Source organism: Cricetulus griseus, chromosome 2, assembly GCF_003668045.3.
Source record: "Cricetulus griseus strain 17A/GY chromosome 2, alternate assembly CriGri-PICRH-1.0, whole genome shotgun sequence".
Classification (NCBI taxonomy): Eukaryota; Metazoa; Chordata; class Mammalia; order Rodentia; family Cricetidae; genus Cricetulus; species Cricetulus griseus.
The window spans coordinates 269,798,344-269,822,175 of NC_048595.1; the positions used below are offsets into that span (position 1 = coordinate 269,798,344).

At 42.3% G+C, this 23,832-nt stretch overlaps 1 protein-coding gene across 3 annotated transcripts in view; it reads right to left on the reverse strand.

The window, feature by feature from the left end:
- Positions 1–23,832, reverse strand: part of Map3k5 (mitogen-activated protein kinase kinase kinase 5) — a 198,847-nt gene that overhangs the window by 117,653 nt on the left and 57,362 nt on the right. For all 3 annotated transcript variants that reach the window (XM_027401935.2, XM_027401936.2, XM_035440373.1), the window contains exons 2-4: positions 20,189–20,328; positions 6,418–6,441; positions 368–561 (exon numbers count right to left, since the gene is read on the reverse strand). In XM_027401935.2, coding sequence (XP_027257736.1) covers positions 368–561; positions 6,418–6,441; positions 20,189–20,328 — 358 coding nt within the window. The remainder of the gene's footprint in view (positions 1–367; positions 562–6,417; positions 6,442–20,188; positions 20,329–23,832) is intronic.

Genomic DNA, 23,832 nt, shown 5'->3' on the forward strand with positions numbered 1-23,832 from the left:
GAATGAGGTTCAACTTACGAATGAAAACCACGTTTTTAGCCAGGCGTTGGTGGTGCACGCCTTTAATCCCAGCACTCGGGAGGCAGAGGCAGGTGGATCTCAATGAGTTTGAGGACAACCTGGTCTCCAGAGCGAGTGCCAGGATAGGCTCCAAAGCCACAGAGAAACCCTGTCTCAAAAAACCAAAAAAAAAAAAAAAGAAAGAAAGAAAGAAAGAAAGAAAGAAAGAAAGAAAACCATTTTTTTTCACTCAGAGGATACTGCACATTGTTTCCTGGCTCTTAATTAGGAACTGTGACAAGATACACAAGTAAAGGAAGCAAGAACCACCCTGCACGATCATCACCCAGTGTGAGCACTGTGTTACCTGGAACTTGCTTGCGCCACCTTCAAAAGCTGAACAAAACGATCCACAAGAGGTAAGCAGATGGGCCCCAGCAACAGCTCAAAGTTGGGCTGCATAAGCTCCGTCAAGCCCTTCATGAAGCTGCTGTCACAGCAGTAGACCTTGTTATGCGGTGTCACCATGTAAGGGACAAAGGTGTAGTTCCCAGTGCACATCTGTGGAGACAGGAGGCACCAGACAATAGGGAGTTTGTCTAGGGACACCACACTGACAAAAAAAAAGTCAGGCTGTATTTAAATGACTAAAATTATTATTTAAATAATAATTCTGAGTGCAATGGGAAACAGACAAGATTCATTTCTTATTTCTGACCCATGAAAATAGAATTTTCCCAATTTCCTTAATTGCTTACTTCAGTATAATTGGAATTTACACATAAGGTATTTTTTTTATCAACCATTAAATATGTATGCACTGTCACACATAGCTACTGGGATACATGCTAAAACAAGAATAATTTACAACTCTGAGATACTATCTTACTCCTGTCAGAATGGCCAAAATCAAAAACACCAAAGACAGTTTATGCTGGAGAAGATGTGGAGAAAGGGGAACACTTCTCCACTGCTGGTGGGAGTGCCAACTTATACAGCTACTTTGGAAATCAGTATGGCAATTCCTCAGGAAAATGGGAATCAGTCTACCACAAGATCTAGCAATTCCAACTCTTAGGCATATACCCAAAAGAAGCACATTCCTACTACAAGGACGTCTGTTCAACGATGTTCATCGAAGCATTATTTGTAATAGCCAGAACCTGGAAACAACCTAGATGCCCCTCAACTGAAGAATGGATAGAGAAAATGTGGTACATCTACACAATGGAGTACTACTCAACGGAAAAAAACAATGGAATCTTGAAATTCACAGGCAAATGGATGGAACTAGAAGAAACCATTCTGAGTGAGGTAACCCAGTCACAAAAAGACAAACATGGTATGTACTCACTCATATATGGATTCTAGACATAGAGCAAATGATTACCATCCTACAAACCAAACCACCAGAGAAGCTAAGAAACAAGGAGTCTAAGAGAGATATACATGGTCCCCTGGAGAAGGGGAAAGGGACAAGATCTCCTGAGCAAATTGGGAACATGGGGGGAGGGGAGAGGGAGCTGGGAGAATGAGAAGGGGAGAAGAGGAGGGGTGAGGAGGACAGGAGGGAGCAGGAAGGTTGAGTTGAGGGAAGAAAAGAAGACAGCAAGATAAGAGAAACTATAATAGAGGGAGACATTATAGTTTTAAAGAGAATTCAGGCACTAGGGAAATGTCTGGAGATGTACAAAAATGACACCAACTAATGATCTAAGCAACAGAGGAGAGGCTACCTTAAATGCCCTCCCCTGGTAATGAGATTGAAGACTAACTTATATCCCATCCTATAGCCTTCATCAAGCAGCTGGTGGAAGTAGAAGCAGACACCCACAGCTAAACACTGAACTGAGCTGTAATCCACTTGCAGAGAAGGAGGAGTGATGTGCAAAGGGGTCCAGACCAGGCTGGTGAAACACACAGAAAGAGCTGACCTGAACAAGGGAGAGCTCTTGGTCCCCAGACTGATAGCTGGGAAACCAGCATGGAACTGATCCAGACCCCTGAATGTGGGTGTCAGTGAGGAGACCTCGGAAATCTATGGGTCCCCTTGAAGTAGATCAGTACTTATCCCTAGCATAGGAAGGGACTTTAGAAGCCCATCCCACATAGAGGGATACTCCCTGAGCTTAGACACATGGGATGGGCCTAGGCCCTATCCCAAAGGATATGACAGACTCGGAAGACCCTCTATGGAAGGCCTCACCCTCCCTGGGGAGCAGAAAGGGTATGGGATAGGTAGGGTGTTAGTTGGGGGGGCAGGGTAGGAGGGGAGAGAGAGGGAACTGGAATTGACATGGAAAACAATCTTGTTTCTAATTCAAATAAAAAATTTAAAAAAAGAATAATTTAAGCATAACTTCTATTCTCATGAAATCAGAAATTCACTCAGACACAACAAGAGAACAAAATACTGAGAGCCATGGTTAACAGGCTTTCCTGGGAAGGCGGTGCAGAGAGCAAGGCCAGAAGGATACAGCTGCTTTCTTCCAGGTCCATACTGCACTGTCTCCCTGCACTGAAACCTGAGCCTGTCACAGCCCTAGCTATTCCCCCTCTTCAGTGAACCTCAGATTTGTCTGGCCCCGTCTTCTCTGCTGGCACTGAGGTCCATGCCCCTACACCCAGCTGAGTCTCTGCAACTGGTTTTCACTGGCTTCCCTGGCACACTCTCACCTCCACACTGAATACCAACCATCCTCTCTCTACCCACTTCCAGCTAGGAATTCCTCCAGCTGCATGAGGCCCCACCAGAGAGCCCCTGGTGAAGGTGAGGCTTATACTGCTTGCTGTCCACAAGAGCCTGACCCCTGCACAGGCTGCCCTTTGCTAGCTTCAGCCTGTGCCTTCTCCCTTCAGCCACTGAGACTTGGGTTGCCTGACCTAGCAGTTTTCAGATTATGCCAAGTGAGGGGATACTCGTGCCAACAAAAACACTGTTGGATAGATGACAAAGGATCCTGGGTAAGCAAATCTCACTGCAGTTTAGGGCCTAAGGAAGGAACCAGATGCAAGCTAAAGATTTTAAACTATATATTCTGAGCAGTGGGGAATTAGCTGAGGATCCAGGGCAGGAAAGACAATACAACCGTGGCTGTGCACTCTGGCATTCTGGGTAGACAATCGGATGGACTGAAAGAAAGATCAAGAGCCAAGATTTAAGGGAAGGAGGCAGAAAACTGTGTGGTACAACCCGATTGGAGAAGCGGTATCCAAGAAATAGTAGTGTGAGCTCAGCGCCTAAAAGAAGAATCAGCTGAATCAGGGAAGCAGTCAGTCACATATACACAGGAAGGGGGAGAAGGAGCCAAAGGGAATCCAAATGCGGCTCTTGCGAAGAACGGTTACATCAACAGAAAGCAAGAAAGCCTGCAGGTCCAGACTCAGTGATGAGCACGCAGTTCTCTGAGGAACTTCAGGTAACAAACCCCACACAGAACCAGAACTCTAGCTCAAGTATGGGGAGACCTTCAAAAGATTGAAACTTGTAATGGACTCGAATGCAAAGCTCACTTTGACAGAGTATGGATTTCCTAGATCAAGAGCCTGGGAATGAATGCAAAAATTTCCACAAGGGAATTGGGGTGCGTGATGGGATTGTAAACACAGACCACAGTATTATTTGATAGAGTTGGATGAAATGTCAAGGAGCTCTAAAAGAAAACCCATAGAGAAACGTAACCCAAAGGGTTGAGCAGTAGACAGGACATGTGACAAACGCTGTGATCACTCCTAGAGGGCACAAGGAGTCCCAGCCTCAGGAGGGCACGGAAAGTATGTGTTCTCTTACGTTCTGCTCTCATTGGCAAACATTAACTTAGTTTCTGCATGGAACAAGGCAAGCATGACCCCACAATCACCACCACCTCGGTGCTTGTATGATTAGGACACAAGAAAAGTGGCTACTGGCTCCATTTCACAGGTGAAGTGACACACAGCCTTAGATCCAGCTCCTGGTGTCAGTATATTTAAGATTTTAGCTGAAATGCTTTTTTTTTTTAACGAGGGGCATGTGGTTGCTGCCCAGTGTGTGGCGGGACGGGGCGAGGGGAGGATTAACATTCTCACATGACCTTCACAGGGTGATTTTACCTGCTCTCCACCCAACATCACCTTCACAGGAACCTGCACAAACTAAGTGACAGATCACTGCAAGCCTGAGAAGTGCCAGGTGCATTTATATCCAGATTTAACTATTTATGAAGCACATGATGCTTAAAGCACCTGGAAATGAGCAGTGAGGCAAAACTGCGCCAGACTGCCAGTTAGCATATGAGAAGGACTTCCAGAAGTGGAGGTTTGGGTTTTAAATCAAGATTTCTCTCACACGATGATGGGGAGTCCAACCAGAAAGACTAAAAAAGAAACTGTCCTTTTACGATGCTACCAGGATCTCAAGAGCACAACTACCCAACTAAATCCTCTGACTCAAGCCACTGCCAAAGCAGGAGAGAGGGACAAGGAGGTAACATGATGCGTTTTATTTTCATGTGTGTGTGTGTGTAAAATCCTAATGCTCAAAATCTAAAACCTATCCTTGATCTTATCCAAAGCATAGAAGAGCCACCAAAATGCAGTCTTACTCAAATAAAGCATATCTTGGTTGTTTTAGAAATGAGTAGTGCTGATGTTCCCTTTCAATCTTTAAAGAAATATATATATATATGGAGGAGTCAAACATCTGGAAGGAAATGGTCACAGCATTCAAACATGCTGAAGGAGGTGAGCACAAATCAGTCTTTCAAAGGACACCCTGTTCCTGGATCACAGCAGAACCTAAATCAATGGGCAACGTGCTCACAAAGTATGTGTTCCTTTTATCCTTCCCACCCTTCAAGCTTAGGGATACGAATGCCTTTGGTGGGCCTTGATATAAAAATGGCCACCATCTCTGCAGCTCATCATGTTGCCCTAGTTTTCTAAAATGTATCTATTTGTTTACTTGTCTTCTTACACTAGCTAAACTCTAGCATTCCTGCTTTTTCATCTTGTATAATAGTTACAGATATGACTGTTTTCATTCTCTCTCTTATATATATTTGAGTCGGGGTTTCTCTGTGTAGCCCTGAAAATCCTAGAACTTATTCTGTAGACCAGGCTGGCCTCAAACTCACAGAGATCCTCCTGTCTCTCACTGTTTTTATTCATAACCACTAGTGTGAGTCTCCTTGTTAGGCACCAAGCCATACTGTTCACATTCAGTTGCTATCTACTGAGTAAAATGTGTTACATTACAATGAAGCATGGAATGGTTAAGTGCTCATTTCCTGTTGAGATGGGAATGGTAAGACTTCATAGCGGCAACATTATCCACACTGCAGTGAGTCTCCCTCAAGGTGAAATCTTGAACACGTCTTAAATTTTCTAATCCAAGGAAAACTATCAGTTGTGATATTAATCCCATCATCTCAGGTGAAATCATGTGTGGTCTGAGGTCATATATTATTTCCACTCTGAATTGTAGATGCATATCTGTTTTAGGGCTTTTAAACACTGCCTTACTTCCTAACATAAAATACACAACCACTGACCCACAAGGCTGTTCCCATTTCTGCTGTAATAGTGCAACATTTTTTCATGAAGTTTTTTTTTGAATTAGGAACAAGATTGTTTTACATGTCAATCCCAGTTCCCTCTCTCTCCCCTCCTCCCCTACCACCACCCACAAACTAACACCCTACCTATCTCATACCCTTTCTGCTCCACAGGGAGGGTAAGGCCTTCCATATGGGGTCTTCAGAGTCTTCAGTCTTTTTAAATTTAATTTTTTAAATGTCTCAATTTTTCCTGTCAATTTAATTCTGCTGAAGGGATAGCATTCTGTAGTGTGAACTCAAAGAACACTTCAGTGCTAAGGGGCAGGGGATGGGGAATTAGCCCATTGGTAGAACACTTGCCTAATATGTAGATGGCCATGGGTTCACTCCCCAGCACTAGGGAAAAAAAATAGCTAACCTAAGAGTTTGACTGAATGTCTCAACAAAGAAGATACGTGACAGACAAATAGAAGCATGGACAATATTATATGTTACATATATTTGCAGATTATATATCACACACACATATATATATATATATATGCCTATATGTATATATCCACATATACTGTTATATGAGTAATACACACACATGTATATTGCTTTGTTATATGCCTGTTACTACCATCTGTAATTCTATAACGTTGAATGCACTGTGAATGTATTTTTTCTAAAACATAACTATATATACAAGAATCAGGTACTAGTGTTGTCTGCCATTGTTATAATATTTCACTACAATGTGCTAGAGAACATAATTGTGTTTATATCAATATATGAGAAGCTCTAAAAAGGACTAAAAGAAATAAAAATTGATAAAAAATAACAGATGGAAAAGAAAAGATTGAAACATTTTTGGAAAGTTAAGCAAAATACTCACAGTATTCTTCTGGCAAATGATTTCCTGAAAAAGAGAGAGAGGAAAAAAAACTTAACAAATTTATAACAAAAACCAGTAGCCCTTACTGAACTATTGCATGCAGGTAAATTTGCATTAGCATGTATATTAGCAATCAGAAATGTCAGAGAAATATTGGAAAAGCATTTATGTTTGCAGTGAGAAATTATACATTTACCCTTCTGCACATGAGAAATTTACAATCTAGGGGAGATAAGAGAACAAAAAAAGTGTTGCACAAAATTTAATAACAACAACACAAGGTTGTACAAATCCCCAAACAGAATAATCTAAAACTTACTTCTGGAGAAAATATATGTAGAGAATTACTTGACCTAGTATGAGCTCCTTGAGAAAAATATTAAAATGTTTGATTTCCCTAAGTATATTTTTCTCACAGCCTGGGCAAATAGAAAGGGCACACCATGTCGAGTAGCTGGAAATAATAAAGGGTACTTTGGCCAATGGTAACCTCACACATAAATAATAAGGACAACAACAAAGTAAGTGTAATTTAGATGTTTTTCAATGAGACATGTAATGGAATAACTACACCACTTGGACAATATCCCTGTCTTCTGGGTTGTAAAGAGTGAGCTCTTGCAAATAATTTAGATGTGCAGCTTCCCAACAGAAGCTCTTATTAAGGGGTATCTACACCTGTGCCTATTATCTCTAGGCATTACAGTAACAAGGCACTGGGGAGAGGATCTGGGAAAGGATGTGGTATACTAGCTTCACTCCTGGTGAGGAAGTCATGATTTAGAAAATAGAAAATGGGACTGCATATTAAGAAAGAGGGCATGTATGTTGTCATGGAAACAGGAAATGTAAGGCATTTGTGGAGTCTTTCTGGAAAGTCCATCTGGCTCAGGAAAGCAGCCAGATCCAGCAAGGTGACAGTAGAGACATAGTGCCTGGCAGAGTGGTCAGCTTTCCGGATGCTAAATTGACACAGGGGGCGAATTTAGCCACAAAGAGCTTCAGGTCTGAGCAGTATGTAAGGTGTTTTGAATATTTAAGAACAGCAGATAAGGAAAAAAAATGATAGAAGAGGAAATTGTACTGGGCAGTGTTGAGCTGTGTGTGTGTGTGTGTGTGTGTGTGTGTGTGTGTGTGTGTGTGTCCTTCAGTACCTCACCATCCTGCTGGTACAAAGCACTTGCAGGCCAGACTCACAGTTCTAATCCCAGCACTCAGGAGGCTGATTGGGGAGATTTGTTGCACATTTTAGGTAAGCCTGGGATACACAGCAAAATCCCAACCATCCTGGGCTATCAAGTTAAGACCTTGTTTCAAACAGACTTGTTTACATTTTAAAAGAACATGTCCGGGTGATCATGCATGCACACACGTGCCCTGTTACGGTTTGAGTGTGAAATACCCACTACCAGCTCATGTGTTTAAACACCTGACCCTTGGAGGCGGTGCTGTTTTAGGAGGCTATGAAACCTTTAGGACTGTGGTTCCCAACCTTCCTAATGCTGCGACGACCCTTTAATACAGTTCTCATGTTGTGATGAACCCCAGCCATAAAATTATTTTTGTTGCTACTTCATGACTGTAACTTTGCTACTGTTTTAAATTGTAATGTAAATACCTGATATGAAGGTTATCTGATGTGCGACCCCTGTGAAAGGGTTGTTCGACAACCTCGCCCTACAAAAGGGGTCACCATGAACTTCAGCAGGGATGGTCTGTCCCTTAAATCAGAAGCTAAAATAAATCCTTTCCCCCATAATTTGTTTATTGTTAGCTATTTTATCACAGCAATAAGAGAGGTAACAACCATAAAGGCTCTCACATATGATAAAAGGCAGAAGAAAGATACAAATAGCATAGGCTATGGTTTCTCAGAGAAGATAATTCCTTTTTTTTTTTTTGAATGATTTACTTATTCTTGTTTTTATGTGCATTGGTGTTTTGCCTGCATGAATGTATGTGTGAGAGGTGTCACATCCCCTGGAACTTGAGTTACAGACAGTTGTGAGCTACCATGAAGGTGCTGGGAATTGAACCCAGGTCCTCTGGAAGAGCAGCCAGTAGTCTTAACTGCTGAGCCATCTTTCTAGCCCCAAGAAGAAGGAATTGGAGGTTAGCTAAGAAGGTGGGTCAGAAACTGAGCTGTGGAGAACAGAGCAAACCATGAAGGCAATAATGGAGTGTGTGGGTATCCTGCCTGGAGATGATGGAAAGTAGGGGCTCATGTAAAAATCAATAAATGTTACCACTGGGAGCCAAGGAAGACAGTTCATTTGGGGCCACATATAGAAGAGAGAATTAAAGAGATATTTGAGAAAGATCTTCAATATAATCATTGAACTAAAGCAGAAAGTTCATTTTGACCCTGAAATAAGAAGACAGTGTTAACTTAGGCTTTGGGGGTGGGGGGAGGCTTTGAGTGGCAAAACAAAGAAGTACATTCTGTAACTACTTAGTGGTCAAGTGTAGTTTGTTTCTTTGTTTTTCAGACAGAATCCCAATGCAACCCAGACTGGTCCCAAATTCACTATGTAGCCAAGGACGGCCTTGAACTCCCTATGTTCTTGCCTCTACTTCTGGAGTGTACTACCGCACCCAGTTTGTGTGATGCTAGGGTTTCTTGAACGCTAGGCAATCACTCTACCAAACTAAGCTACACCCCTAGCCCCGCACCCCCACCCCACCCACCACCGCCACCCCTGAGAATCTTTATGCTGAGCAGTTTTGGAACAGTGTACCCAGCAACTGCACAGGCAGGGAACACCTTAAATGCCCATCTCTTAGAAATCTGTTGAATAAGCTATGGTCCGTCCTCACTTCCCTAAAACAGGAGCTACTGTTCTATTGTCCCTGCTTCGCCACACCAGGCACAGAAATGGAAGCAGCACAGAGAGAAGTGCTGCTGGGGCCTGATGAGCCAAAGGCTCTGCAGAACACGAAGGCAGCCTCTGCTGGCTGGAGCCAGCACGTCGCTCTCCCGCAGAACTGTTCTCGAGTGTCCTCTCCCTTCACTGCACATCATGCAATCAATTATGAACTATGATGAGTCAAAGAAGGTAGGACTCATCGCCCTGACACTCACCAGCTGCGTGTGCCCTGAATTGTGTACCTCTAGGCTAATTTTCTTAACCATAAGAAAATCTTTTCTGTCTACTCCGGAAAGCGAGTACTTAACTTGCCTCTCCCACTGGATCGTAGGTTAATTTGTAAATTTGTAAAGCTACTTAAAACCATATGCAACATGAGGTATTAATCACATCAAAGCAAAGGACTTAACTCCTACCTATCAGATCTAGGGATGCTGTGCACCCATGTTGGTCATGATGATGGCTAAAACACTATGAGGAGTGTTTAACTTTCACTTCAAACAAACTGTGTCAAAAATCAGGTTCCACTGTAGCAAAACTGGAACGCAACCATAAGGGACATTCTGTGCTGCCATCTCTTCCTCCTCCTCCTCCTCCTCTTTTTCCCCTATCATTTTTTTATATTTAAAAAGTATCTCTTGGTGGGAGAACTCTGCTGTAGGCACGTACGTCCTTTCAGGTGGGTTATAACTGGGGTGTTACCACAAATCGCTGATAACTTCTCAACACAAACTTCACTTTATGCCGTGCTGCTGTTGCCATCATCAACTTTTTTGCCACCAACTACTTTTTTCAGTAACATCTAATTGAATCAAATTATTCTAGTACACACTGATATTGTTTTAAAACTTTATTGTTAAAAGGTTATAGATCTAATGATTTTCTGCACACAAAGTCACACTTGACATAGAAAAACACTGGTAATTTGAAAGATGGAGGATCAAAAGATGATGATGGGTCATATGATCAGATTCCAGAGAAAGGACCACTGTAGAAGGAACGAGATGGTTTGCTGCTCTCTAAGATACTCAAACTCACATTTCTAGCAGGAGTCCCTCCAAATGATGACAGTGACTGATGTCAACTCAGGGACACAATGGCACCTTCCAGGGCCTGTGCAGCCTCGACTTTCTTTTCCCTTTGACAAACAGCAATAGGAGGCTAGATGGGGCAGGCAGGCAGGTGGGGTAGGAGTGGATATTACAAAGAAAATGGAGAGTGTTGCTTGATTCTAAGGCAGACAATACCATAGTAGAGGCACCATTGCTGAGTTCCTACAGATTTACGATCCTCAGAGAAACTTAAGCCCTCATGTACTTGTGGTCACTCTGCTCTTCCTAGAAATCACCTCTTTCCCCAGTATGATAAGGAGTGATTACAGCTCTGGTGAAAGTAATTATGAAATAAGTAAGTGAAGGAAACAAGAGGCTTTCTCTTTCAACAACAAAAGGGCTTGCTGTGACATCCTTCTTAAGTATATGGGATACAGGGCTTCATCCTGTGATACAGAAAGTGTATGGGATACCGGGATTCTTGTGGTATAGTAAAAGTATGACATGAAGGTCTTCCTGTGACATAGTAAGTGTATGGCAAATAGGACTTCATGTGATACAGAAAATGTATGGGATGAAGGGCTTCCTGTGAAACAGTAAGTAAATGGGATACAGGGCTCCATCCTGTGATACAGAAAGTGTGTGGTTTACAGAGCTTCCTGTGATGTAAGAGTATGGAAATGGGATGCAGAGTAGGACCACCTGGGCGAAGTCAGGAATGCCCATTTTTAAACTGCTGATTCTAGATGACAAGCAGGTGAACCACGCAAGAGTTTGTCAGAAGGGTCTACCGGCAGTGCTGCTTAAAGCAGTGGGGCTGATGCTTCCAGTTCATTAACGGCAGGAGAATTTCATGGGATCATATTTCTAAGTGACTTCTAAAGAAGCGCTAATGAGTGAGTACTTGGTACCAACAACTAAGTTGGCGTATTTCAAATGCTGGGGAAAATCCATTAGTAAGCTAAATGTTCTATGCCTTTGGAAAAATTAAAATTTAGTTTCAAGAACAATTGAACTTTTTAGCTGAATTCCAGAAAGGTACAGCTTAAAGAGAAGAAAGCAGCATTGCAAGATTGAAAGAAAAGAAGGGTTTTTTTTTTTTTTATAAGTTTCAAAGCGTTTTGTAATCTGAATGGCTTTACACAGTACAAATAAGTATAAACTTAAAAGTATCTGTAAAAAAATATTTGGATGTTCTAATTTACTACAAACTAGCATAAGTACAAAAATGGATAATATGGATATCATAACTATCAAAACAACAACTATTCACTTCAGTTATATATGAGTGTGTTATCACAAACCAGATTTAATGTCTAACTTTATATGCATGTTTTAAAGGAGATTAGCAGAAAAAGGTCACAGGTCAGGATGGCATAGAACTGCTTGAAGGAGAAATCAAGGTAATCAAAGGCCATCCACACTGCAGCAGGACCCCCATTTGCCACCATTTGTGTATACACTATGTTCATCCACTCCTCCATCAACAGGCATCTGTGTCATGCCTGCTTTTCTGCTATCATGAACAATTTGCTGGAAACACGGGCATTCAAATATTTCCCTCATGTCTTGCTTTTAGTCCTTTTGTATACATGGCCAGAAGTAGGATTGCTGGATCATACTATGACTCTACTTTTAATTTTGTTTTGCTTTTTCCCCGAGACAGGGTTTCTCTGAATATCTTTGAAGCCTGTTCCGGCACTCACTCTGTAGAACCTGGCGTTGGTGGTGCACGCCTTTAATCCCAGCACTCGGGAGGCAGAGGCAGGTGGATCTCTGCGAGTTCGAGGCCAGCCTGGTCTACACAGAGAGAGAGAGAGAGAGTTCCAGGACAACCTCGAACTCACAGAGATCTACCTGCCTCTGCCTCCCAAGTACTGGGGTCAACGGCGTGTGCCACCACCATCCCCAGACTATTTTTAATGTTTTAAGGGATTGCTCTGCTGTATGAAAGCAGCTGGGTTTTTAAGAGATGACTTAATGATGTTACAAATTTGAGCTTGAGCACATGAGATTTCTAGTATCACTTCCTAGAGAGATGCTGATTAGATGCCAACTAGAAAATCATAAATGCATCAAGGCAAGGAGAGGGTGTGTGAAGCCAATGCCTATACACCATAGCCAGCAAAAAACAGTGTGGGGGTCAGTATACAGACAGACTGCCATAGACAACTGTCTGCTAAGGAAATTCCCATCTCTAAAGCACTTTCCAGGCAATGGCTTAAGAGAAAATACAACCAAATTTCTTGACTAACAGATAATCAACACAACCATCACATTTGGGACAAGTTGCATCGCCATCGGCCACGTGCACACCCAACCCTAGAGAGGCACTTCCTTTGCAGTGGAGCAAATGGGGGAAGAGCAGATGCTCAATTCAGAAAGAGAAAGAGATGCAGCTGAAACTTCCAATCGCAGCCAGAACACGACGGAAAAGAAACTAAAAATATTGGGGAGTTCAAATGACCGAGATGCATGCAGATGTATGCAGTTATCATAGGGTACATAGAAAGCGATGAGGCACATACAATTGTTTCCTTGAAAACTGTTCATTGTCAAGTGTTTCAAGTATAAAATCTACCTCACATTTCTGCCACCTAAAGTTAGACTACATTAGAGATATAGCTGATGGCTTCTCACCTATCAATTCAGTTCCTCTCCTCCACCCCAAAGAGGTAATTACTCTGAATGCTGTTTGCAATCCCAAACAGGTCTCTATCCATTCATAATGGAAATGTGTATTACTGCATTGTCATGCACATCATTACATTTTTGTATAGCCAGTATGATGCCATAAACATATAATATGATTTCCCATATGACCAGGAAATATACTATGTAAATGTGTTAACATTCTAGTGGATCCAAATTAAATGCTCTATACTATTCCATTAAATGACTATCCAAAAGGTATTTAGTCATTCTCCTATGAGATATTTACTATTTCTTCTGAGGGAAATTACATATCATATTACATAAACTTTCTTAATGATATTTCCTTACCCATGTATGTCATGTTTTCTACAATACATATCCAGGGTCAAAACTGTCCCACTCAGTATGATTGACATTATTAAGCATTGTCAAGTTGCTCTTTTAAAAGCTGTGCAAATAAACCTCGCTGCCAGGAGTATGTTCGTGCCCTGCTTACCTCAGCCCTGCCATCTGGATGACAAGTGGATTTCTGTATTTCAGCTTTGCTTTTGGTTCAGGGCTGCAGAGGCAAGCCCTCTACCATTGATCCACACCCCCAGGCATCTATAAGAGCTTTTAACTTCCAACCACACAACAATATTTATTTGTTTCATTCTAATCTATTGTACAAGTAGATCTCACATGGGGCTGGGGGATGTCCCCGAATGAAGGGAAAGAGAAGAAAGGCACCAAGCACAGGAGGCTTGTCTTAAAAGAATTTCTGGTGATGAAAGAAATGGTTATTGGGACCCAGAGAAACAATATCCCAGTGACACTGTGAAGTAAAGGGCATCTCAGAACCAAGATCTCTCTCTCTCTCTCTCTCTCTCTCTCTCTCTCTCTCTCTCTCTCTCTGTGTGTGTGTGGTGTGTGTGTGTGTGTGTGTGTGTGTGTGTGTGTATGTGTCTGTGTGTGTGTGTGTGTGTGTGTGTGTCTGTCTGCCTGTCCATCTGTCTGTCTGTCTTTCTCGTCTCGTATCCTTATATACTAAAAGGCAAGACCCTCTAGCAGATTAATGAGCAGGCAGAAAGACTAGGATTGGCACCACATGCCACATTCAGAGCCCAGGTGAACTATGACCCAGGTTAATGTCTGTTCTTGGGCCTATTTATCTCCCCTTAAAATCCGTTTTATTTCATGCCCTGGGATGTAGCTCAGTGGTAGAGTACCTGCATGGCAAAAAAGGCCCTGAGTTGAATCCATTGCACTGATACAAACAAGCAATCCACTCAGGGCTGGGGAGATGCCTCACAGGTTAAAGGGCTTGTCTTTCAAGTGTGAGGGCCTAAGGTTAGATCTCCAGAAATCTACATAAATGCCTGGTGGGCACAGCTACCCACCTGTAATTTCTGTCTCTAGCTAGCAAGACCAACAGTACTAGTAAGCTCTGGGGGTCACTGAGATATCCTACCTCAGGGAACAAGGTATCCATCAACCTTAGGCTTCCTTGTGCACACTGCATCTATGTGCAGGCACCCATGCACACATGCATAATGCAAAAACAAGTGCAGAACGTAAAGACATGCATACACACTCAAGCATATCACACACACACACACACACACACACACACACACACACACACACACACACACACACACACACTCACACTATGAAGAGGAAAAGAAACCCATGACTTCTCCTCTAAGACTAAATATATTCTCCCCTTCCCTTTCTCCTATGACAAAAGTACTTAGTTTCAACTCTTGCCTTTCTTTGATTTTCTACTCTGGGATCCTGAGTGTTTGCATGTTAGCAGCTGTGTATGCCTCTCATAATCCGTTGTCTCTTTTGGAGGACTCAGTTATCAAGCTGTGGGAGGATGGGGAGGAACTTCTTTTTAAGAGCATGCATCTTCCCCACAGCTAGTTAGCCAGTGGAGGCCAGACACGTGCTACCACTCACTGCATTACCCCTGATGATTTTAAATGCATGAAACAAACCAGAAACTAATGGTTATTAGTGTTCTATATTTTCACGGAAACATAAATCTTAGCAGAGTATCTTATCCATAAGTCCTAGCAGGTACCTTGAAGTTCTCATGATATTTAAAGAAAACTGAAAATGTTGCAATCCCAAAGAAGGAGTCAACTTCCCTTTCTCAACGTGAGAACATTTTTTCAAGATACTTTATTTCCCATGATAGGCCCCATACCTATCACTAGATAGTCAGCACAAAATGAACTCAATGGTATTTTTGTAGACTTTCGGTCTCATATGGCTTTTTTGGGGGGGCTCACTGGACTTTTGTTTATACATTATAGTGTCTGGTTATGTGCTTTTATGGGTTTGTATTTTTCATGCTTGTTCTTGTTCTCTTTGTCTGTCTCTGTCTGTCTGTCTGTCTGTCTGTCTGTCTCTCTCTCTCTCTCTCTCTCTCTCTCTCTCTCTGTGTGTGTGTGTGTGTGTGTGTGTGTGTGTGTGTGTGTGTGTGTGTGTTTCTAGTTTGGTTTGTTTGCCTGATTGTTTTCTAAAGAAAGACAGAAAGAAAAGGCATGGAGTTGAGTGGGTGGGGAGGTGTGGAGGAGCTGGGAGGAGCTAGAATGAGTTAGGGAAGGGGAAACTATGATCAGGATATACTTTATGGAAAAATTATTTTCAATAAAAATATAAAGAAGTAACTATAAATATTACCACAAATACATGACATGGTTAGATACTAAATGTCCTTTTGAGCAATTCAGTCATAGATTTTAAAGAATTTTAATTAGTTTTTCAAGGAGCCTACATTTTAAAGATTTTTTTTCTATGATTTCTTTTTGAGAATTTTCTGGCAAATAGAAACTGCTACCAGCATATTAGAGCTGACCTTATTGGCAGGGAAGTGGGTGAGCCAGTCCTGAGGGTGTGACAGTGGAAAAGCTGGCCACATCCCCTTTGTCTGTCATGTGGTGGTGACGGCAAAGGGAAGATGCCCTCCCTTCCTTGCCCCTGCCACCTGCCGCAGTCGAGGGAGCTGACCCTCCCCCTTACCAGCTGCAGCACTCGGGAAAGTGTGCCCTGCAACTCGCCTGAGCAGCACAGTAAAGCTGGCCCTGGTGGTCAGGGTGTGGGTGAGCCGACCCTAAGGCCATGAAAGCAGGAGAACCAACTCCATGCTCATAGATGAATAGGGTGAACTAGCCAGGGCAATGCCGGAGAGCTCACCCTGGTGGTGAGAATTGGGGAGAGCTGGTGGGCTGGCCAACCCTGCAACTCCCCAGGCCCAGAACCAGGGGTATGAGTTGGCCCACCCCAACTTCCACTCCATCTGTGATCTGCCGGAGTATATGAAGGGACCAGTCCTCCATAACACAGGGCAACAACAAAATATCCAAGAGGAGTCCATGTAAGGGCTCAGTATTGATGGTTTAGCAGAAACCAGAGGCCCTGAACCAGACCAATGACTTTGCAAAGAACACTTGCAAGTAAAGATATATGAACAAAAGGATACACTGTGTGACTCATTGTGTCACACTATAGCTTCCATGATGAGATTTTTTTCTTTTCTTAAATTTTATTTCATTTTATTTGCGGGGGGGGGGGGTAAATGCAAGGGTCGAGGGTGGATACGAAGGGATGGGGAGATAAATGAGATGGAGATGTGTGATGTGAAAGACACAAGAATAAATACAGTGAAAGTTTAAAAAGAAATGAAGGAAGGAGGGAGGGAGGCAGGGGGGAAGGAAGGAAGGGAGGACAGAAGGAAGGAAGGGAGGACAGAAGGAAGGACAGAAGGAAGGAAGGAAGGAAGGAAGGAAGGAAGGAAGGAAGGAAGGACAGAAGGAAGGACAGAAGGAAGGAAGGAAGGAAGGAAGGAAGGAAGGAAGGAAGGAAGGAAGGGAAGGAAGGAAGGAAGGAAGGAAGGAAGGAAGGAAGGACAGAAGGAAGGAAGGAAGGAAGGAAGGACAGAAGGAAGGAAGGAAGGACAGAAGGAAGGAAGGAAGGAAGGAAGGAAGGAAGGAAGGAAGGAAGGACAGAAGGAAGGAAGGAAGGAAGGACAGAAGGAAGGAAGGAAGGAAGGAAGGAAGGAAGGAAGGACAGAAGGAAGGAAGGAAGGAAGGAAGGACAGAAGGAAGGAAGGAAGGAAGGAAGGAATGACAGAAGGAAGGAAGAAAGGAAGGAAGGAAGGAAGGAAGGACAGAAGGACAGAAGGAAGGAAGGGAGGACAGAAGGAAGGAAGGAAGGAGTTGCTGCCTCCAACACAGAGGAGCAAATTAAAACGAAGCAGGCCCAGCTACATTTTCCTTGGTGCCCCAGGCACATATGTAAGTAAAGTGAAGAGTGAATGGGAACTGTTCTCTAACCCTATCTACCCTGTGAAAAGAGGGGGAGGCTTCATTTGTTTTATTGGCCTCTTCCATGATAACATAATTTTAAATACTTGTTTTGTTTGTTTGTTTGGTTTTTTGAAGCAGGGTTTCTCTGTGTAACCACCCTGGCTGTCCTGGCACTCGCCCTATAGACCAGGCTGGCCTTGAATTCACAGAGATCTGCCTGCCTCTGCCTCCCGAGTGCTGGGATTAAAGGTTTGAGCAAACACTGACCAGTTAAGTAATTGCTTTTGCTCACTGCAGCTCCATTTGCTGGTGGGAGACAGAAGGATCAGCCAAACTACACTTATTGCTAACTACAACACAAAGCAATCATGCTGAGTGGCAGCTGGCCCCGCACCAGCACCAGCTTTCTCAGTAGCACGGGAATTTTTAGGACTTAGGAAGTCGGGAGGTTACAGAAATTGTTCTCTACTATTTCCATTCTTTAAAACTAGTCTCTTTGGGGTCACCTAACTAGAAACACACTACGTAAGAAATCTGGGCTGTGATAACCAGAGTTCAAGCCCTAGAACCAACATTAAAAAAAAAAAAAAGCCAGGTGTGATGCTACATGATTGTAATCTCAGCCTACAATCCACACTGCCAGAGAAACTAATAAACAAGGAGGACCCTAAAAAAGACAAACTTTGTCCCCTGGAGAAAGGGAAAGGGACACGATCCCCTGAGCAAATTGAGAACATGGGGAGAGGGGGGAGAGAGCTACGAGAATGAGAAGGGAAGAAGAGGAAGGATGCAGAGGTCATGCGGGAGCAGAAAGGTTGAGTCAGGTATAGATTAGAAGAAAGGATATGTGATAGGTAGGGTTTCAGTTGGGGGGTGGTAGGGGAGGAGAGGAGGGAGAAGGGAACTGGGATTGTCATGAAATTCAATTGTGTTTGTAACTCAAAGAAAAAAAAGAAAAAAAAAAAGATGGAGACAGGCCCATTACTGGGGCTTGCTGGACAGCAAGCCTAGATGGCTTGACAAGCTGTAAGCCAATGACAGACACTTTTTCTTTTCTTTTTTTAAGGTAGTGAGTTCCCTGAGGGTGTCCTCTGGCCTTCATACACATAATTATAGTCATCTGGTATTTGTCAAATACCAAATTTGAAGCAGGGTTTCTCTGTGTAACCACCCTGGCTGTCCTGGAACTTGCTCCGTAGACCAGGCTGGCCTTGAACTCACAGAGATCCTCCTGCCTCTGCCTCCCAAGTGCTGGGATTAAAGGTTTGAGCCACCATTGACCAATTAAACAGTTGCTTTTGCTCAGTGCAGCTCCTTTTGCTGTCAAAAACTCACTAGAATAAAGACAGTAGCTTCAACAAATAGTACAAAAAAACAACCAAAAACCAAAACCCAAAAACAAACCTGGATGCATGTCCACAGGTGGAAGAATGAAATCGGAATCAAATCTATCACACTAAGCAAAAATCAACTCCAATGGACCAAAGACCTCAATGCAAAACCCCAAAAGAGGTTCATCCCAAGACAAATGAAGACTAAGAATAAATGAAACAATCCCACTCTTAGCAACTGCGAACATAGCAAAAGTAGAAAAACACATGTACAAATTAGATGTAGCAAAAGATCCTTTCCAGTGAAAAGCAGACTTCAGCCAAACAGGCATGAATGTCTTAGGACTGTGCTGTGCTAGGCTGTATGTCTCATGTCCAGAACATGAGTGTATGGCAAGCAGTGAAATGTGTTTACTTAATGAAACTCTGTAGGCCATTCAGAAGAAGCAACATTGTTTATGTCTTAGTGAGTAGATAAAGGCAAGTTGGTACTAGGAGTTTCCCATGGATTTTTGGCTGGAGGCTTTGATACATCTGCTAAGCCACAAGATTCTGGATCCTATGGCTTCATCTGCCTAGGTTGACTCTGATTTGGAAACTGGAAGATGGAAATGAGAAAAAGGCCTCATTAAGCTGGCTGCAAGTTTCACAAAGGACATGAGTGATCTCGGAGCCGGCAGACCTGGTTTTTACAGCACACTTTTCAAACAATCGCACAGTGTAAAATCATTTGCTTGTTAAGTACCCTTTATTAGGTTTCTTTCTGTTGTTTTTGAGGCAGTTTCTCACTGTGTAGTCCTGATTGACCTGGAACTCACTATGTAGATAGATCAGGCTGGCCTCCAGCTCACACAGAGCCACCTGCCTGTGCCTCATGAGTACTGGAATTAAATGCCTTTAAATTGGTAGAAAATGATACTACATATATTGAATTTTAAGAATAAATGAAGTTTCTGTTGTCTTCTCCCATCTTAGTTGAAATTATGCCGTTTTGGGGGGATATGGAGTGAGAGGGTCTATTAAAAGCACTTTCAAGTACCAAGCACACTTTTATTTGGAGCCAGGCGGGCACAGTGAAGTCTCCAAGGGTCTGGCTAAGCTTGGTATATCTCATATGATCTTTATCAAAGGTATGGACTGATGACTTCCTGTTTTGTGAGTTTTGTTATTGTAGATGCTTATTTTGTTTCTGGCATTTTGAGACAGGATCTCTTTCTATGCTGCCCAGGCTGACCTAGAACTCATGATCCCTCTGCTTCAAAACCTTTGGAGCCGAGATTACAGGCACATGCCACCACAATTGCTACTGGTGGCTTCCTAGTAACACAATCTTACTGGCTGAAACTTGACCTGTAACTCAGAAACCAACCAAATATTTCCACTAGTATATGATCACATTTTTATATATCATTAGATAGACCTCACAAGGTTGCCAGTAATCCCTGCCCAATGACCCCACTCACAAAAATAAATTCACAAATGTAAGCTACTTAAAATGTTCTGGACGACACAAAAGCTCCCCTCACTGCTGGTGTTGAAGGCAAACGCTGAGTGAACAAGGGTGTTACCTTCAGAGACTGAAGAGAGTCGGAGTTGGTATCACAGTAGAGGATGATGTTGTTGGCCATACTGAAGCTTTCTCGAACTCCCAGATGGTAAAATAAGGATGGCTGCCGGAAAGCATCACTCATTTCCACCACAGCGATATCTGCAAGCAGAAACTAGAGTCACCAAAAGATGACGCCTGCTTCGTGCCCCATGAGCACATTTGGGTTTCAATAACTCAGTACTCAAAGGAGGAAATGAGGGAAGGGCAGGGATTTTCCCTCTTTGTTTACCACTGAATTTTGAATGCAGGTCTACAGGAAGTGGGTTTTTAAAAATTCAACAAACCCTTACCTTTTTTTTTTTTCAAGAAAGAACTCAAACAAGGATTGCAAACCCAGGAAAGACTGCAATGGTGAGAAGCAGCAGCTGAAGGTCTATTTACATTTTAAAGTTACAACAAGCTAGGTTTACAAGTTAAAACTACTAAAAGATCAGTTGAATATCAGTCACAAATGAGACTATTTTAAAACACAAATTCATTATAGTCCCCAACTATCTTTACAATTAATTGTTAATTAATATATGGGTCAGTTTATGGCAATGTCGACCAAGAAAAAGAAAAAAACCAAACTGGAGGTATAGAACATTGTGACTAGGAAAAGCAATATAGTCACAGATGCAAATATTCCAAAATCAACGATGCCTCCTATCAAATAACAAAAACCCAATACCAGAAATAGAAAATAGTGTCACAGGAATGAAATTGGGATTATTCTCCAACTCCTCCATGCATATAAATGAAAGTTTATACAAGACACTAATGTAACATATCCAACATGGAGAGGAGGCATACAGTGAGGAAACTGGAAAGGGAGGGAGAGGGAGGGCAGAAGGACATGTGTGACATGAAAGCATAACGGCAGGTTCTAGTAGTTCCAGCAGGAGAAGGGGAAGGCGACCTGGGGGTCCTGGCAGAGGGAAATGGAGTGGGGAGGAGAAGCAGGGAAGATAATCAATACAGATACAATGCAAACTTCATTTGAAAATTGTCATAATGAAACCTAAAATGTATACGCTAATAAAATAATATATTAATAAAAATTTAACTTAAAACGGTGATATATGTCCTCAAAGAAAAGTTAAGTTGCCTATTACACACATGTTGACAATTTCAAGCATATTATATAGCCACCAAAAACTGTAAAATAGATAACTGCTTAGAGATGGGCAAATTAAAACTTTAATGCATTAAAAGATAACCCGGATATTCTATAGTTATATTCATGTAAGTAAAAAGGTAGCTGACAATGTACACACCAAAATATAAATCACGGTAAAGACAATTTATTTTGCTTTGCTTTTCTTATGAATATTGATTTGTAAGTTAGAAATCTACCATAATATAAAAAGGGCCTCCAATCACCCATGTAACTGAATATAAGATTAAGACAGGAAATAAAAATAAGGTCTCTTTCTCTTTTCTGCGGTACTGGGGATAGAAGCCAGGACTTCAAACATGTAGAACCTGACTTGCCTAGTGAGCTGAAATTAGAGTTCACCACTAGTAAGTCAGATGCAACAGGGTGAAAGACACAGATTCACTGACCAAAAAAAAGAAAAAACGTTTTTTCTAAAACCCCTTCCCTCAAAGCTAATATGGACTGCAAGAGCCGTTAATATAAACCGTTAATATAAGCCTTTTCTTTGGGGGTCCTTAACATTCACCTTCACAAATCATCTCAAAAAACAAACAGATCATCAAATTTCATTCATACAGTCATCTTCCTCCTGCCTCCAATGTGGCTTCTGCCTCCCTCAGCTACTAGCTTTCAACAGTCAGTTATACAACTTCCAACAGAGGGAGACGACAGTGGGGCTAAAGAAGCCAGGCAGGGTAATGGAAGATGAAAAGTAAGAGATTTGAAAGAAGAAGAAAAAAGTCAATTAAGTTAAAGTAATAGAAAGGGCAGGAGGCTTCCAGAGAGACTCTGGAATTTGCTGCTAAAATGAAATGAAAACAATGCAGAAGGTTTTGTTTTGTTTTGTTTTGTTTCTTCCTGACAGACAGAGGGACTAAATATATTAAAGATAAATGATGTAAGTAAAAAAAATGGGTCTATTCATTACAACTGAACATTGAAGAAGAAAGAGATCCATCTGGGGATGCTATCCAAGACAATAAGAAATGCTTACTGGTCTATTTTTAAAACCCAGTAATACAATATAGTAACTCAGAAGAAGCTTCACTTTTTCCTGCTTTAAATTCAGACTGATGACTTGTTCTGTATTTTGTAGATACTGAATACTCCCCTCCCTACAGCTTCTCCTCTCAGATTCTCTTTTTGAACTTAATGCTCCAAGCCTATGCCAATTAAATGACCGCCATTTAATTATTGCCCCTAAAATTTTGCCTTTTCCAGAACATCATCAGAATCAATCATACTGTTTGTATAAACCATTTTTGGTATGGCTCCCTTCATCTGGCAAGATGCATCTGAGATTCACCCATAGATGTCTTTGTTCACTGGTTAAAAGACATCTGAATTGTTTCTAGGTGGAAAAACTTTGAATAAAGCTGCTGTTCTTGCAATACTAGACTTTCTAAAGATGCGTTTTTATTTGTCTTGGACAAATACACAGAAATCTGGACCATATGGTAACTACATGTTAACACTTAGTAAAATGCCAAACTTTTCCCCTAAGTAACTATATTTTGGAGGCAAACTGGACACAAATGACAAGCAAACTGCCTCAGTCTCCAATAATACAACCACGACTGCCTGACCCAGTGACTTCCAATGCCTTAGGCAAACATCAAAGCTGAGCTCCTAATGACTCTTGGTACCTCACTCCAAACAACCAGTCTCAAGAAAGACAGTGTTAGGAGATTTACTACCTTATAAGATACTAAGTGTCTCACCTCCCACAAATGGCCCATGAGGTAAGCCCAACTGTGGTGGTTTGAATGAGAATGGCCACCACAGGCCTTTATGTTTGAATGCTTGGTCCACAGTTACCAGGACTATTTGGAAAGGATCTGGAGGTGTGGTCTTATTGGAGGAGTCGTGTCTCTAGAGGTGGGCTTTGAGGTTTCAAAAGCCCAAGCCAGGCCCAGTCTCTCTCTCTCTCTCTCTCTCTCTCTCTCTCTCTCTCTCTCTCTCTCTCTCTCTCTCTCTCTCTCTCTGTTTCCTGCCTATTGATTGTGGATCATGATGTAAGCTCTCAGCCTCTGCCCGAGTTCCATTCCTGCTGCCACACTCCCCACTGTGGTAGTCATGGACTCATCCTCTGAAACTATCAGTAAGCCCCCATTAAATGCTTCCTTTTACAGGCTGCCTTGAGCATTGCCCTAGTCACTGTTCTATTGCTGTGAAGAGACACCATGGCCAAGGGAACGCTTAAAAGGAAGCATTTAATGAGGTGGGGGTGGGGGCTTGCTTACACTTTCAGAGGTCTAGTCGACTGTCATCATGGTGGGGAGTTTTGGGGCATGTAGGCAGGTGCTGGAGCAGCAGCTGAGAGCTTTACATCTTGATCTGCAGGCAGAGGGGGTGGGTCTGGTGTGGGTCTGGTGTGGGCTTATGAAACTTCGAAGCTCACCTCCAGTAACACACTTCAACAAGGCTACCTCCACTCCAACAAAACCACATCTCCTAATTCTTCT